The sequence below is a fragment of the Artemia sp. Qi Xiang Cuo genome, chromosome 3 (assembly GCF_049724085.1).
Source record: "Artemia sp. Qi Xiang Cuo chromosome 3, ASM4972408v1, whole genome shotgun sequence".
Classification (NCBI taxonomy): Eukaryota; Metazoa; Arthropoda; class Branchiopoda; order Anostraca; family Artemiidae; genus Artemia; species Artemia sp. Qi Xiang Cuo.
The window spans coordinates 8014595-8031746 of NC_142796.1; the positions used below are offsets into that span (position 1 = coordinate 8014595).

Genomic DNA, 17152 nt, shown 5'->3' on the forward strand with positions numbered 1-17152 from the left:
GAGGTTTGCTCTGTTTTAAGTAATTTAATTTATTCTCACCATAACGAAAAGCAGCACGACGTATTTCTTTCTTAATTTGTTTACGAAGGATTAAGGCTTCCTCTTTCTTTCCAAGGCGAAAAAGTTTAGTTTCAAATGGGTTAGTCCTTTTATTTTTTCATTAATGTAAGGTTTTTCTGAGGAACATATCTCCTTGGTAACCTCTGAGAAACAATTTTGGTAATTTATCATTAATTTTGTTTGAAACAAACTAACCTTTGAATTAAGATATACACATGACAAAAAATCATCCCAACTCTCGGACGTAATTAAGATCCAAAATCAAAAAGAGATCGACTTCTTATTGACCGGTACGAAAATTCAGAAACGGAGTAATTTGTTTTGGAAACTAGCAGTGGTTTCAAATGTAGCATGAAATGATAGCTACCACCGAGGAGGGGGGGGCAGTCGGAATATTGTAATAGGTTTTAAGGTTTGTGCAAATAACATCCAAAGTGGTGCCACCTTTTGTAGTAGGGAAATCAACAATTTGCTTAAGCTTCTGATCATTGCACAGATAATTAAGACTTAGTTCGTTCGTGTCTCAATGATGCAACACTGTAGCCTACCCAAATTCAGTTCAAAATGATGGCGTGCGTGTAACTGAACCTCCGCTTAACGGAACCCACATGCAACTAAAGGCCCCATACAATTCAAACATCTTCTTACTCAACCCCCTTTTAATCCAATCCTGTTTGACTCAACTCTGTTGCTGCAACCATGAAATTCAAATGTGTTCCTGCCCTGGTTATGAAAAGTTGGTTAATTTCAAATATATAAGACAAAAGGATAAATTTTTGTTTGTTAGACGAGGGGGGGGATAGTTTTTCCACAAAGAGCGTAAAAAAACACTTAAATAAGAATTAACCAATGAATATAGACCATATCATTTTTTATGACTTCCGACAAAACAGGCTGAATTATATTTTCAAGGTATATTGTTGATATAAGGAGGGTGGGCTGAATGAGGATGATTAAAATAGGATTTGATTAAATGGGGATTGAGTTAAATGAGGATTGAATTACACAGGAGTTGAGTTGAGCGGTGGCTGAGTTAAATGACAGCTGAATTAATGGGGATTGAGTCGAATGAGGGTTGAATTGCGCGGGGTCGAATTACACCTGAGCTGAGTTGCACGATGTTCAGTTAAACGAGGGTTCAGTGTCACAGGAACCCAAAATGACATGCCAGGCAGGATGCCCCATTCTTCATTTTTTTCCCTCTTTTTGCATACAGATTTCGTTTCGACGTCGGTTATTGCGTGTTATAGTTGTTTTTATGCTGATTCACTATCTTAGCAGTTTTACCAGTTGTTATAGATTTTTATTTTATCTGTAAATTGAAAGGCAGTCTTGTCTGAAACATTGCTCTATTCAGCGGCCGCTGTCTTCAGACAGTACTCAATTTAGTTTCTTCGTAGATTGGGCTTAAATAAAAGGGGCTTCAGGGAATTTTTCTGTGACTCTGTTGATAGTAGCTTTTGTTGGTGTTGAAAAGCAAAACTAGTGATTTAATCAGGCTTGGTTGGTCAGGATTTGGATGAATTTTGGAAATTTTGTGTAAATAAAAATTTGTATGCAGCTGCACTTTAGCGAGTTGATCTCAGGGGCTTCAGTTTGTTCGGAACAAGCTTCAAAAACGATTCTGATAGAGGGCAATGAATGCATTCGTAAAACACCAACATAGACGCCAGGTCAAAACGATCTTGAATTGAGTGCGGGGATTTGGCAACAGAGTTGATAGAAGTTGTGCGTAAACTGCTCGATTTTGGACATATTGAAGAGGAGCAACGGGACTGGATAGCAACGGGATTGAAGAGGAGCAACGGGACGGGAAGAGGAGCAACGGACTGGATGAAGGGATAGCAAAGAGAAGGCTTGAATATTTCGTAATTGGTCGCATGACATGTATAGTGTCAAAATTGGCACGTTGGGGAGGAGTCTTTTGCATCTTTGGATGACTCCTAGCTTCTTGGAGCAGGATGATCTCACTTTGCTAGGTGTTCAGCTCACGTACGATCTGAATATAAATGAGCTCAAATAAGATGTAGTTTATCTCAGGGCTGTATCCAGGATTTTTGTTCAGGGGGGGTTTTACTAATTTTTGACTTTTTTTTTGGGGGGGGGGTTTACTAATTTTTGACTCAGTTCTCGACTAATTTTACTTATTTTTACCTAGGTTTTAATAATTTTAGACTTATTTTCGAGTCGGTCAAAAATTTAGGGGGGGGGGGGGCTCAAACCGGGTAAAACCCCCCCCCCTGGATACGGCCTTGGTTTATCTACTTTTATCATTGCCTCTTCTTTAAAGATAAAAGCAGAGTGAGCCTTCACATTTCGCACCATCAAAATTTCTTTCTTTCTTTTTTGACGCATCGAAACTGGTAAGCCACGCATCCGCCCCCATCTCAATTGTTTTCCAAATCAGACTGAAGCTCCTTACGTTTTGGATATTCATCCTCGTTTTGTCCCATAAATAATCTTTAGGCTCCATAAGGTTCAGAAAGCAGTTTTATGTTATTTTGCCTTCAATAACTGCATAGGGTTTTATCTGAAATAAAACACTATCTGTAATATTCACTAACGGCATGTCGTAAGAACTGACCTAACAGTACTAGCCTCGTGTTGTAAAAGATTGTGTTACCGTGAATGTCCGAAATCCTTTTTTCTCTGCTTTGGTTCAATTAGCTTTGCGAGTCAGCTTTTCACCCTTATACAACCGATGATGGTAAAAGTTAAAGTTAGATTATGTTAGTTTAGGTTAAATTTGGTTATAAATATCAGAAATGGGTGAAAAACCTAAGCTAACCCAACCTGTCATCATCAAACCTTGCATTAAAAAGACAAAGTTGACTGGCAACGCTAGCTAAATCCAAGGAGGAAAAAGGTATTTCGGACATTCACGGTAACAATTGTTTTACAGGAACCAGAGTTCGAACCCAGCTGTGGCAACACAATGCAGCGCCGACGCAAGGCCTTAGTAGTCAAGAAGCGTCGTTAATCTGATACAATGCAATAACAAAAGAAAATGGTGCGTTCATGAAAAAAAAGTGAAAGCGATCCAGAAAATCTGTTGACTACAATTTTGTGCATATTGTGAAGTGAAAATTGTTATTAACATGTTTCCTTTTGGTGTGTTCAACCAGTACATATTTACTAAAGGCAGGCTGGTGAATTCTGCCGATACGAAACGTCATCCTGCAAAATTGTAAGGAATAAATATCAGCATATGTAGATTAAATTGACAATTCACATTTTTTTTCTGTAAATTGATTTGATTTCTTTTTTCAGTAACGTATAAATTATATTCTTGCTATTAGAAAGCATAGGGGTTTTGAACCCTACTCGTATTAATTTCTACTCGTTTTGAGTTTGATTCTGTTATTTATTTTAGTTTCTGTTCGTTTTGGGTTTCATTTATTTATTGATACTGATTTGTGGTAGTTGTATGCTTGGTAGATTATTTGATTCTATTTTGTTGATTTTCGGTTTAATGGAGTTCTGTTTTTGAAAAACTTATTTTGTGGTAAGTTTTTTTTATTAATATTTCAAAAATAGGCTAAAGCTCATGCATAAGAGGCAGAAGCTAAAACTCGGACTATTAAGGAGAAACGCACTCTGTTCTTACATATGGATGCGAGTCATGACGCCTTTCAACGAACTTGGGGAAACGATTGCTCACCCTCGAAAACAAATGCTGACGTGGAATTCTTGTGATAAGCTGGACCAAGAGTGATAAGTGCCCAGATAAGTGCATACTGAACAATCCGTGGTGACCAACGAGAACAGAATGAAGAGATGGTTGTACTGGGGCATATGATTCTCGTGAATGAAACGGCGTCTCCAGTACGAAATATGGTGTTGCCACCCCACCCCCGGTCTTTGAAGTAGGGGAAGACAGTACACACTAGGTTGATTCCCGTAGAAAGAGGCAACAAGTTTTTTTTTTTTTTACCTAGACTGAACGAGCTCTGGTCCTTGGTACAATATAGGCTGAATTGGAGATCAAAAGTTACTGCCTTATGCGCCTCTAGGCGTGGTGAGACTTAAGTAAGTGAGAGACCGGATTTTCGTGGAAAATCCCACTTTTTGTCATGATGAGATTTGTTCAGTCGTATATTAGAGCAAACATACAATGGAACAGTCTAATAAACATAGAGCTAAATTCAAGGTCTAATCCCTGATTGTATCGGTTTAAAATGTTTGCTAGTTTTAGCTTGCAGAGCCTCGGAGCATTTAAGGAAATTCTCAAGTCCAAGTTGGCTGCTGTTGCTTAATTGCAAAGTTCATAAACCTCGCAAATGTGGGTGTTTTTTTTTTTTTAATTCCCCTGTTGATTAGTGTCAGAAAAGTCGTATCTTTCTTATTCTTGAGGTCCCGGCATAGAGACGATGCAACTACGGCGAAACCTGCTGTGTGAGAATGGAACGGACAAGCCAAGCACAGATAGTTATGAAACTCCTAGGCTGACACATACCACGGCCTTGGTTGCCCTGGACTACCCTGTTGATGCTGTGTTGGCAATCATATAAGGGCATGACTTTATTCAAGTGATATTTTTGCTGTAGTGCCAATATAAGAAGCATTTCTTCAATAAGAAACCGACAACTAAAACTGAAAACAATATCAGTTCTCTAACGATAAAAACAATATCGATTAACATATTTATTGCAAATGTACCAAACAAAAAGCTATTCCTTAATTAACACAATAGCTCATCACAGGTCCTAATTAAAAATCTGGCTTAATTTATATCGACAGTACCGAAAAGCTTGCAACGTAAATTTAGCATTAAAAAAGCAAAAAAAATCGCTATTTCTTTTCGCCAGGACTGGCAGAGATAGCTTATTTTGGCATAGACATCGAGAATATTTACTTTGTGAACTTTTTGTCCACAAAGTAATTTTGTTCAAAAGTTGGCATAAAACTTAAAAATTTATGATATTAAAAAAAATACCTTACGTACAAACAGTTTCGCTGCCACCAATAAATCAAACGTTATCATAAGCTAAAAAACACAGTAGCGACCAACATTAGTTACAAAATTTTAATTATTTCGGCGAATTGTAGCCGTTTTAGTAGAAATTCACTTTAGAAAACTCGGTATTCCATTTAACATCTCAAAACCTTTCCAGATGTAAGAAAGAAGAAAGAGAGGTCTGAACAAAACTTTATCAAATCAACAGCTGTTATCAAATAGGTGTCGACATAAAGAAAAATGAAAATTATTTTGTGTAATCATAGAATAGCTTTGTTTTAAATATGAAAAGCAGTATTCCTGTCAAGTATTAATTGCACACTTTCATCTATAATTAAATTTTAAACTTACATTTAGCTTATTATTATTGTTAGGCATCCCTCTCAAAAGCTGTTGAGGGCTATGTCATCCCCGTAGGCATTGTTATTTGTCCTTTACACTATTTTGAACAAGATGGCTATCTAAAAATTTTTTATCGAAGGTTTTTGGAGGGAGGCCAACTAAAAAAGGTATGGGACGGGGCTTTACCTTAGTTTTCGTAACTGGCAATTTTTCGTTGCGTCTTGAATCGAAAAAAAACTTTCACTTAACTTCGTGCCAAGTCAAGGTTCTATAAAAACATTCTGATGCTGGAATTCTCATAACCTAAGCGTTTCAATAGCTCAGTCTTAATGTATGTCGTGCTATTTTCCTTGAAAATTACGTTTATCGTGCCACAGTCTCTCTATTGTGGAAAAGAAGCCCTAACAAAATTTCAGATGTTTAAAAAAAATGCATATAAACGAATTTTTGCGTTTGTTAAAGCTTTTTTGTACCCCCCCCCCCCGACTAAATCATGTATATGCCCTTGGGTGTCGGTTATAAAGAATAAACATTAGCCTTTTTTTAAATTTTGGGCTTGCTTAATTAACAGACACGCACTCGGGAGTTGGAGGGGGAGGGACTCAATTGTCATTTTTCTTATAGATATAGAATCGACTAGTGCCATCGGAATTACCGGACCTTATATTATTAAGCTAGGTTCGTACAAGTCGAATTTTACTTCCGCAGCCAAGTTTTTACGTCACCCGAAGAAAATTAAAATCGTGTGGATAAATACTTTGTTTCGGATTAAAGTTGAAAAATCAATTTCTCTAGCCAGCATTTAAGATGAGATGAAAGCTCTCATATAAGCAGTATTATTTAGCAATTAGACAGTGGAAAACCATGTGAAAAAAAAAAAATTTAAAACAGCAATTCGAATTTTTGAAACAAGCAAAAGAGGCATTACAAAACTGTACAGCGCAGAAGTAGTCCACAGCTGCTTCTTAAATTAAGAAATTTGCACGGTTTAGTTTCGAATTTTTTTAAGTTTACACTCAAAATCCAGTAATAATTTTCAAAAACGCTTTGAATTTCCAAATAATTTTACTAACAGTTGTTCATAGCAATTTTTTATTAGCTCTCAGAAACACAATTGTCCTCAAAATTCTTGTTAGAACATAATAAATTGTTGGTAGAAATTTGTAACTTTAATTTTTGAAGTTCACGCTCAAAATACGTAAGAATTTTCAACATCTTTTCAATTTTTTCAGATAATTTTACAAACACATTTTAGTAGCGATTTTTTGTTAGCTCGTAGACAAAATTGTTATGAAAACTATTTTTAGAATAGACTTTATTGTTAAAAATTTACATTTTCTTTTTCGAATTGATTGAAGTTCCCGCTTGGAATCTGGCGAAAATACTCAACAGCGCTTCGGATTCTCAGAAATTTTACTAACAAATGCTAGTAGCAATTTCCTGTCACCTCGCAGAAACACAATTGTAATTCAAACTTTTGTTAGAACAGCGGGAAAAAGCCCTAAATTATAGGCTAAAAATATTAGTAAAACAACATTATGGAACATAAAACTTCATATTTCTCATGGGCAGAAGGCCCATGATTGGCTATTCTGACAACCAATAAAAATTTAGGAAATAATGATTACGTTTTTTAACGCATGTTGCTAAAGAGGGCAAATCATTTTAAATAAGGCACATAAACATTGTACCAGCAATAAATAACAAACATGGTAGCGGAATATCGTTAAAACCTGAAAGGTTACTAGATACGTAACGTCATCTGTTTCATAAGCACGTTTTGTATTTTTAAATGTTTGCATACGGTTTTAATAGATGGCAATAACTGTACTTTATCTACGAAGGATACGCTCTACGTGGAAATTTTAATTTAATGCATATTTACTTTAAATTTAGTACGAATGATCTGCATATCTGGAACGACTTATTAACTAATGCCTTAATACGCATTATGGTAATTTTAATGATTAATTAGTAATTTAAGTGTTAATGCCTTAATGCTCATTAACTCTCATAGATTTGGTCGTTTACCTCCATTTTTACCAATCTGATGATGATCGTGCAGAAGTTAATACACTAAAGCTTCTTTTTAAGATTATTCACAAAATTTAATATAAATGTAATTTTCTATCGTTCCAGCAGTTAATTCACTCTCACACGGAACGCAAAACTTTTTGTCGCAGCTGGAACTTACTCAAAGACAAGACGTCCTGAGACGTGAATGGCAACTATGGAACGTTTTGTAACTAGTGTTTTAAGATCTTACTGTAATTATTCTTGGAATCATGAGTTAAAAATAAATAATCAACATATTGACCAAATAAGTAAGGGGAATACAGAAGCGAGAGGGAAAAGGGAAAATACTATCATACAAAGAAAAAAGTCACGCAACAGAGAAAAACTGAACAACAGCTAGCATAAGGTTGGTACAAACCAAATATGTAACATTATCGATCTGTGTATTGTTTTCTACGAGCAGGTTTAAATATGTACAAGTCCTTAATAGATAGGCATTCTGCTCACAAAGAAAAAACGAATGGAAATCGCTTCAATTAGCGTTATTTGGTTTCATAGAATTCTAAGGTTAATTGAAGAAAATATAGGTAAGAAGTGGGGAATTAAAAAAAAAGAAAAAGAAAAGGAGCCATCTTAAAATACACTTCATCACCAATCAGTAGATAATATTGAATTTTAAATAAAATAATCGCTTCACATTGCCAGAGTCAAAAAATATAACCAAAATAATAATCTTCAATCTCAATTTTCGCTATTCAGATCCGTAGCTTATCGAAATCCACGCCCTGCACCTAAAAACAGAAGAAGAGGATTAATTCAAGTATACGATGTAAAGGCACCCACCAAGTCAAAAATAATCCAATTTCACCGGAAGCGAAACCATGTTAATGCAAAACTAACTCTACATAAAACAACTATTCCAGAAGATAATCATATTAATTACCTAGGTCTCATCCTTGACCAAAAACTTAATTTGCACCTCCACATTTCAAACACAATAAAAAAATGCTATAGAAAAACAAATATACTAAAAAGACTTATTTCCACACCCTGGGGCTGTAAGGAGAAAGCCTTACTCCAGTTTTATAAATTACATATAAAACCCCATATTGACTATGGGCTCATCGTCTATGGTGCATGTGCAAAGAACCAGATACAAAAAATTGTAACAATACAAAATGATATAAAACGTCTCATATTTGGTCTTAGGAGACACATAATCACCAAGTTTCTGCTTATGTAGAGTGGATTAGCAACAATAAGGGAGAGACGTAGTTTTCTCTTGATAAAACATCTTTCAAAAATTGAATCAAATAGCTCACACACACTACATAATTGGTTAAGAAATCCAGCTATGTATAGAGTCATTGCAGATGAGTATGCCAATATTCAGAAGAAGTTCCCCATACCAGCAAAGTCTATTGCACCCACTTTCCCCCGATCCCCCCCATGGAGTTGGTAAAGTCCCATAATAAATAATGACTCCTCAAAGTGGAATAAAGATTTAACCTCCAGTGCTTTTGTCCAGAGAAAATTTGCAGAACTTGATACTATTACCTATAAAAATCTCTTCCAAATATTTGTTGATGGGTCAAAAATGAATGAGAAGGTTGCAAGTGGTGTTTTCCTTCCTCACCTGAAAATTACAATGGGCGAGTGATTATATAATAATGTATCTATAATGTCTGCTGAGTTAAATGCCATAATCATGGCATTAGAACACCTTAAGGAAAACCAACCTTTGATTGCAAATTCAAATAATATTATCATATATTCCGACTCTCTATCAAGCCCTGAATTGCTGGCCGCAGCTCCTCAATATAAGTTGGACATTGACACTTATCGTTGTCTCAGTACTATAGATAATCTTTCTGCAAGTGGCATAACAACATATTTTCAGAACATCTCTAGCCACTCTGGCATAAATGTTAATCATCAGGTTGATGAAATACCAAAAAATGCTATTAATATTGACCAGCCAAGTGGGAGACCAATCCAGATTAGAGATATTTACCGATGGAGGCTATCAGATATTAATTTTAATAAGATTAATCCTATCCTTTCCCCCTTTCCCAATAAGAATCTTTCTAAAATTTATCATAGAATTCGTTCTGGAACAAATGGACTAAATTTCCTTGCATTCTCATATAAGCTCTTCTAATTCAAGTGGTTCAATTCCCCTGTCCCCTCTTTGCAGGCATTGTAATATTAATAATGAAACAATTGGCCATCGCCTATTTTAATGTAATATGCTGACGTCTGCACAACATACCTTGCTTTGTAAACTGTTAAAATTCTTCAAACACTACAAAATCTTACTATCAGCCAAGAGCCTAGCCAACAATACATGCACACAGAGCACAGAAATCGATATCCATCATCTTATATTTGAACTCCTTGAGTCAAAAGATCTAATGAAAGATATCTGACAATATCTAATAAATAAGAAGACGACCAAGCCAGTAGCTCTGTAGCCCACAGAGTGAAGCAAAAAGAAAAAGGCTAAATAGTATTAACTGAATAGCCCGCCTGCTGTGAATTAGAAGAAGAAGAAGGCTCTTCGTAACTTTTAAACCGTATTGAATATACACGAATAGTAAAAATTTTACACAGAAAAGGGTAACCTTAAACAAAAATAAAAAGCGACGTTAAAACTAAAAACTAAGATGCATGGCGGGGGTTTGCCCCCGCCATTAAATCTGGGGAGAGGAAAGGGCTAAACAAAATCTTGAGGAAAGGGAAGTTTTTGAATCCAATATAATTAAAATAAAATATATTGTTTTTAATCCATAAGACCTACATTTTCGAAAAAAAAAGACAACTGGAAAATTATTACACAAAAACACCGGTCTACGCAATGCAGTTACATTGACAAACCTAGGAGGGGAGATGTGGAGGCAAATATTAGGCAAGCCATGTGAAATTGGAGGGAGGAACCCAAGAGAACTCAGTTCATTCATCTAAAAATATGAGACAACCAAGAAAATGAATCGAGTCTACTCTACTCCAATAGCTGAGCCGAGGAGGCTTAAAATAGAAAACTAAACAACTTAAAATATAGAGTGCGTTCGAGCATCCTTACACGACTTATCCGTTAACTTTTCAACTTAAACACTATAGGCAACTAGGCGAATAACAACATTAAGCACCTGTATTCACTGTCAAAATTGCTTATTTACAAACCTCAGAAGTTGTGACATATTTCACAACTACTGTCCCTTTTCGCTGTCGGCATATAATTGCACATATTTTTTCCATTCTTGAAAAGATTCTGTTTTTGTTTACCACTCATCCTCAGTAGTCCTGCATTTTCCAGGGTTAGCACGTGTAAATTATCTGACAACTAATACAGACCGTTTCAAGTAGTAATCCTACTAACATGTGACGTCATTTACAGCTTGTGGGACGCTAAAAATAAGTAATGGGACATGTCGGATAAGTAATCTTAGAATGGTCAAACACACTACCAAAGAGAACTTGGTAGAATCATCTTTGAAAAAAAAAAGACTAAAAAAAGTGTCTATTCCTCTCAACCCAAAAAGGTTAAAAAAAAAACTCAATGCTCTGAAGCACAGAAATACTTGGCGCGTTCGTCTCAATATATGAAACAATATAGAAGAATCAACCCAGCTCTAGAGGCTCAAAACAGCAAACTCATGCACCAAAACCCAAAAAGAGCTCAGGGATTCATCTTAAATTACAAGTTAACACAAAAAGATTAACTAGGTTCACTCTATTCGAAACAACTTAACCCGGGAAGCTCAAGACAGCAAACTCAACACAACCGAACAACTTGTCAGCTAGAAAATTAATCTTGACAAATTCAACTCCAAACAGGAAATTTATGATACTCTACAGTCAATCCTCAGCGGAAATCTGATCATATACCAGTGTCAACTCCAGACATGAAACTCAAAACCAACAACTCAACATAAGTAACTGGGGCCAGGGCAACTTAAAATATCAAAAACCAAACCCAAGAAAACCGACCCAGTTAATGCAAGTAACCCAGCTTAAGGCATCTCAACCACTGTATATAGATAATATAACAGTAAGATCACGGCTTATGATTTTTGGCACTTCATTCTCGGCGCGTACAAACAGCTCCTCTCATTTACTCTGCAATTAGCGGGTCAGTATGTATTTGTCAGTCACTGAAAAATGGTACGAATTTGTATTATTCGTAATTGCGAAAGCAGTAAGAAACTTGGTGAGCCGGTTTTTTTTTTGGCGGACAGAAAAAAAAAGAATCAAGAAAATGAGAGACAAGGAAAATAATCTAGCAAGTAATTATTCTAGTTTTAGTAGTTTAAATATTTGATTATCTCTTTTTTTGAACAAAGGGGCAAATTTTTAAAACTTGTGTTTGATTATCTCCTTAATGAGCTCCTTAGTACTACAGACAGTAAAAATCAAACCAATATCAATAAACATATGTGAAAAAAGGAAGTGACTATATTTAATTTAGCTGCAAGTCTGTGTTCATGCCCACCACGTAATTTTCCTTTGAGAAGAAATTGATAAAACTTGGGAACTGCAATATGAATGTGAAGCGCCAAATTTCATAATCAAATGTCACCACGTCATGGCATTGTTCACATAAAACTTATTTTTAACTTGATTATCCTTGTAAATCCATTCTTTGTTTTTCTTTCCATTCTTAAACCAACATTATATTTACCTTTTGCATTATTACAGCCCACTGTATATACATTTATATAAATTTATATGCAGTGTTACAGCCATATCAATTATTCTCCTTTCCTTTTTAATTCTTTAATAATAATTTCTGGTCGTTTTGACTTTGAGTTATTGTAGGCTTCTATTTCTACTGATCTGAAGTTCAATATGGCCTTGGCCTTTACTATATATATATATATATATATATATATATATATATATATATATATATATATATATATATATATATATATATATATATATATATATATATATATATATATATATATATATATATATATATATATATATATATATATATATATATATATATATATATATATATATATATATATATATATATATATATATATATATATATATAGTGCCAGGGGACTGAGCTTCGCCGAACGAAAAGAAAGACAGCTTTTTAATTTCTTTCGCAAAATGAATTTAATTTCATTTTTAAGTGTATGCAAACCTTATTGTATATTTATACCAAGAAACCATTCTATAACATCAATTGTCAAACTTTAAAATATTTGGCAAAGACACTCATCTTGAGCATAGTGTATTCAAAATATCTGTGACGTCACTCATTAAAAATATTTCAACCAAAATCAAGGCCCTAACTGAATTTTCCCAAAGTCGTCACCTATCTAGATCGTTTTGTTCGCACCGGAAAACAGAAGTAGGCCGATTTTTTGAAAAAATTATTGTGCCGTTTTCGAGAAAAAATTTATAGATATATATGCAATAATTGCTCGTTTAATAGACTAAACATTAAGCATTAAAGATTAAGGATAGATTGAGCGCCAAGATGAAGTTAGATAGATTAAGAATTAAAGATAGATAGAGATTACGCACTAAATAGCTTTATCATTAAAGACAAATAGACTAAGCATTAAGATAGAATGAACATTGAAGATAGATAGAGGCAGATATATTAAGATTAAGCATTATAGATGGATATATTAAGCCCTAAAGAAATTTAAGCTTACTAGCTAATCGGTTTAACAAAGAAATACACGATAGAGGAAAAGGGAATTGCCATAACATTGTCCTTTCCATTTCTTTTTCATAATATCCTTCGCAAACAATAGTGTTTAAGTCGATCAATTTGACAACATACTACAGGACTGACAAATGACAGCAAATACAAACCTCTAATCTTAATAAATTCTTCACCAATGGAAATTCCCCTACCACGTCCTCTTCCAATCACGGGAGGAGTTTGAGGTCCCAGAGCAGGAAAATCGGTCTGGGAGAGATCCTGTGAAGTTCCTGCAGAACTTTGACTCATTGCAAAAAAATCCGAAGATTGTGACAGCTGTGACGGTCCTGAAATAAAGGCAGCTGTTATATTTTACTCCCCAATTTAAGGGCATTGTTAATGCCATTAAGGAGTATAATTAAAGCCGTGACAATCACTACTGCAAAAAAAATAGGCAACCCTGGTATAGATTTTTTTCTGGATAGTTCATAACAGAACTCCAAGTTTCTTAAGAAGGCTAAATAAAAGCCCACTCGGGACCGACAGGACCCATCTAAAAAAGAGTAATAAAATATAATATTTACATTTTATATATCAAATACTATAAATATATTTTATATTTCTATTATTATAATTTAGCTTCATTTTAAAACTAGTGATAAAATAAATAAAAATTTATTTATCAAAAATACATGGTTAGAAGCAGCGGAGCTTGAACGTTTTTGTCTTCTTATCATTAAACAGTCGATTCGAAAGAGGCGCAATTCAGATGTTCTATTATGTTCTGCAAAGTCAAATTTATAAAGCAAGTAATATTGATTCAAAAGTTAAAGCTTATAGTTAAAGCTTAATTTTATGAATTAAACAAAAACATTGTATTACTTGAGCAAATTGGGCAATTTCAACGAGGTTAGACACGACTAGAAACGAAATAAATTAAAATCAGGATTTTAATTTATTTACGCAATACGCAAAGAGATTATTATCTAGATACGCAAATATAATAATTAGATACGCAAATAGATTTTTAAAAACACACTGGTCCATTTGGGCATTAAGACATTTTTAATATAACTAGAAATATCCATTTTCGGAAGCTTTTGGTTTACAATTTCGTAAAGTCACGTTTTAATTGGGCTTTTTCAGGCAGTTGCAGGTACGCAAATTAAGAAAAACGGGGGGAAAGGAAACACTGTTTTTGCCCCCACCTCCCTTCACATTCTAAAAGTTTCTTGTTTTGGGTAGTTTCAATGAAAAATAGCCTTTTTGATAGGTTCGTTGGAAAAATAGTATATGAAACAAAAAAGAAAATTGTCCTCTGTTCCTACTTCGAGTTTAAAAAAGGCATTTTGCCCCCCTCTCCCCCCTAAATTTTCGTGAATTGACACCTCTGAACAGTTGGTTATTATGTAAAAATGAGCAGCATATTGTTGGTTGTTTTTCAGTCAACTGTTTAGGATGAACCCTGACGAGATAAACCACTCAAAAATCAAGGAAATAATGCGTGATACCTTTTGAGTGTGGCCGCGCAAAGCTTCTTTTTTTCACAGATTGAAAGCTAGTCATCAATTGCTAATCCTACATTCAGTCTTAAAATTATCTTTATATAATTTCGACATTAAAGCGCGAGTTTCCTAGTGCCAGCAGACACACTGACCGTATCTCAAACCAGTAATTCGTCCGAGAAATGAGGTTCGATCCCGCTTTCAAGATATATAATAAGGAACCGGTTGAGATGGCTAGGACAAACTGGAGATGAAGGATGACAGTTTGCCAAAGACCGCTCTTGTGGCCAACTGTATAGGGCCAAACAAACAGCAGGTCGCCCCCGAATGGGGTGGGAGGATGTCGTAAGGCAAGATTTAAGAGAAATGGGAACTTCTTGGGAGGGTCTGAATAGATTAGGAGGGAGGAGGAGCGTGCGTAGCTGTGTTGGCCTCAAGCAGCTTGGTGCTGCGGTGACTTTGCTAGCAGCAGTAGTATGAATGCAAATATTCTTTCCGAGACGTGTAGGGAATACATGTAGCCTATATGTATGACAGCATGGCAGCTGGATGTTTTACATCATGCATTCTTTGTTCTTGACGCCATACGTCGGGCGTTTTACATCATGCGATACATGTTTACCTTTGTGATGGGTTTTTTCCAATTGAGGAGAATTTGAAAGCCCCAAGGACAGTGAAAATGGAATCTGATTAAGTGGTAAGTTACACAACAAACAACAAATTGACAACATACAATAAGTTCAATAAAAATATAGAATTAAATTTCTAGTGAAATTGACCCTCATGTGCAGTTTTTGGTGGAGGCACGTACCAAATTTTAAGGAAGAGGGTAGAGAAATCAGCAAAAACATATGGTACCAAACACCTTAAGAATGTATAACTTTCCTTTGAAATTTTACGGTCAAAAGCATTGTCAACTTACACTGAATAGTTTTACCTATTTATTTTTTACAGGTCAATGTGGCAACACTGGCAAAAAAACTGATTCAGAACAAATAAATTTATAATTTGAGAACAACCAAAAGAGAAGTAATAGAAAACCATGGATTTAACTGAATAGACTAAAACTGGTTTAGAGTAAAAATGCTTCACTAGGGCACCCCTAGATTTCACTTCAGCAGAGTTTCAACAACTTAATCCCCCTCCAGTAGGAATACCCTCCTCCACCCCCAAAAAAAGAATGCCGATCAAGCAATGAATAAGAATATCCTCCTCCCCTTCCAATGCCCCCCTGCAATGAAAAATAGATAGTAAACTAAAATTACTTTGTAAATTGAATCAACCAAGAAACCAAAACATATATTAAAATTTCTACGAAACCAAATATTTTTGGAAGGGATGGCCTTATAATGATTCATCGTCTCTAAGACAAATTGATTTTTTTTTTTATTAAACGTTAGTCCCTGCTTACCGAAGTATTAACACTAGGCTTACGCTACATTTTCTTTTAAGAAAAGGTTAAAGGTTTCTTTTCTCTACCTTTTGCTTACCTTTTCTTTTAATTTTCAGATTACTCGCGTAAAATTAATTTTCGTGTCAAGCGGTGTTCAATGGAACACAATACCTTCACTTATTCTTATTCACTTTGTCTTAAAGGGTGCTCGATAAGGTGCAATTTCCTGGATGGATCTTTTCAACAATTTTGTCCGAAACGGATTAATGAAATCAATAATAACTAAGAATGCCCTCCTTGCTTTCATTGCCCCCTGCAATGAAAAACATATTGTGCCCCCCCCCCACTTTTTCATGGATTGACGCTCCTGAGTAGTTGGCCATTAAGTCGAAATGAGGAACCCATTGTTGGGTGTCTTTTCAATCAACTATTCACTGAGAACTCTGACAAGATAATCCACTCTTTTATGTAGAAGCACCGTCTGGGAAGAAGGTCATATTTTACAACTCAGGACCAACTGATGGCTCCGGTTTAGCAGGAGTAGGTCTCGTATTGTTTCCAAATGCGGCCACTGGGCTCCTCGAATATGAGACAGTATCTAGCAGGATTGTATGGGCGAGATTTAAAGGCCAAAATAACAACATGGCCGTCCTTGGCGTATACGCCCTAACCAGAGATGCCCCTGAACAGCTAAAAGATTAGTTTTACAGCGAAATTCAGATAGTCATTGACAGGACCCCCCAAAAAGATATACTCGTGATTGGAGGTGATTTTAATAAAAGGGTTGGTGGCAAGCTGAATGACTCCGAACAGGCGATTGGCAATCATGACCTCGGAGAAAGGTGCTCTAATGGAAACAGACTGCTCTTGTTCGCAGTGCAGAACATTCTTGCTGTTGCTAATACTTGGTTTCGACACAAACCCTGCCACACATATACCTGGGAATCCCACGATGGAAGAACGAAAGCTCAAGTTGAACACCTGCGTATATCTCGAAGGTGGAAGACCATGATGTTAGAATCAAGGGTGCACAGAGGTGCTGACACTGAATAAAAAAATGGGTCCGACCACTTCTTGCTAAAGACCAGGCTAAGGTACAGACTCAGTACAAAGAAGACGCACATACCAAGTCAGAAAATAGATGTATCTAAATTGAAAATATATCAATTCCGAGAATCCTTTGTCCTTGAGATTTCCAACCGCTT

At 35.4% G+C, this 17152-nt stretch overlaps 2 protein-coding genes across 3 annotated transcripts in view; one reads left to right on the plus strand and one right to left on the minus strand.

Moving 5' to 3' along the window:
• Positions 1 to 3240, plus strand: part of LOC148953716 (uncharacterized) — a 30021-nt gene extending 26781 nt beyond the window's left edge. Inside the window, exon 3 of the transcript XR_016141547.1 lies at positions 2963 to 3240. The gene's annotated coding sequence lies outside the window, so the exon portion shown is untranslated. The remainder of the gene's footprint in view (positions 1 to 2962) is intronic.
• Positions 3241 to 5818: 2578 nt separating this feature from the next.
• Positions 5819 to 17152, minus strand: part of mael (germ-plasm component protein maelstrom) — an 82499-nt gene continuing 71165 nt past the window's right edge. For both annotated transcript variants that reach the window (XM_089108457.1, XM_089108458.1), the window contains exons 11-12: positions 13220 to 13396; positions 5819 to 8166 (exon numbers count right to left, since the gene is read on the minus strand). In XM_089108457.1, the coding sequence (XP_088964583.1) occupies positions 8144 to 8166; positions 13220 to 13396 (200 nt within the window). In that variant the 3' untranslated portion in view covers positions 5819 to 8143. The remainder of the gene's footprint in view (positions 8167 to 13219; positions 13397 to 17152) is intronic.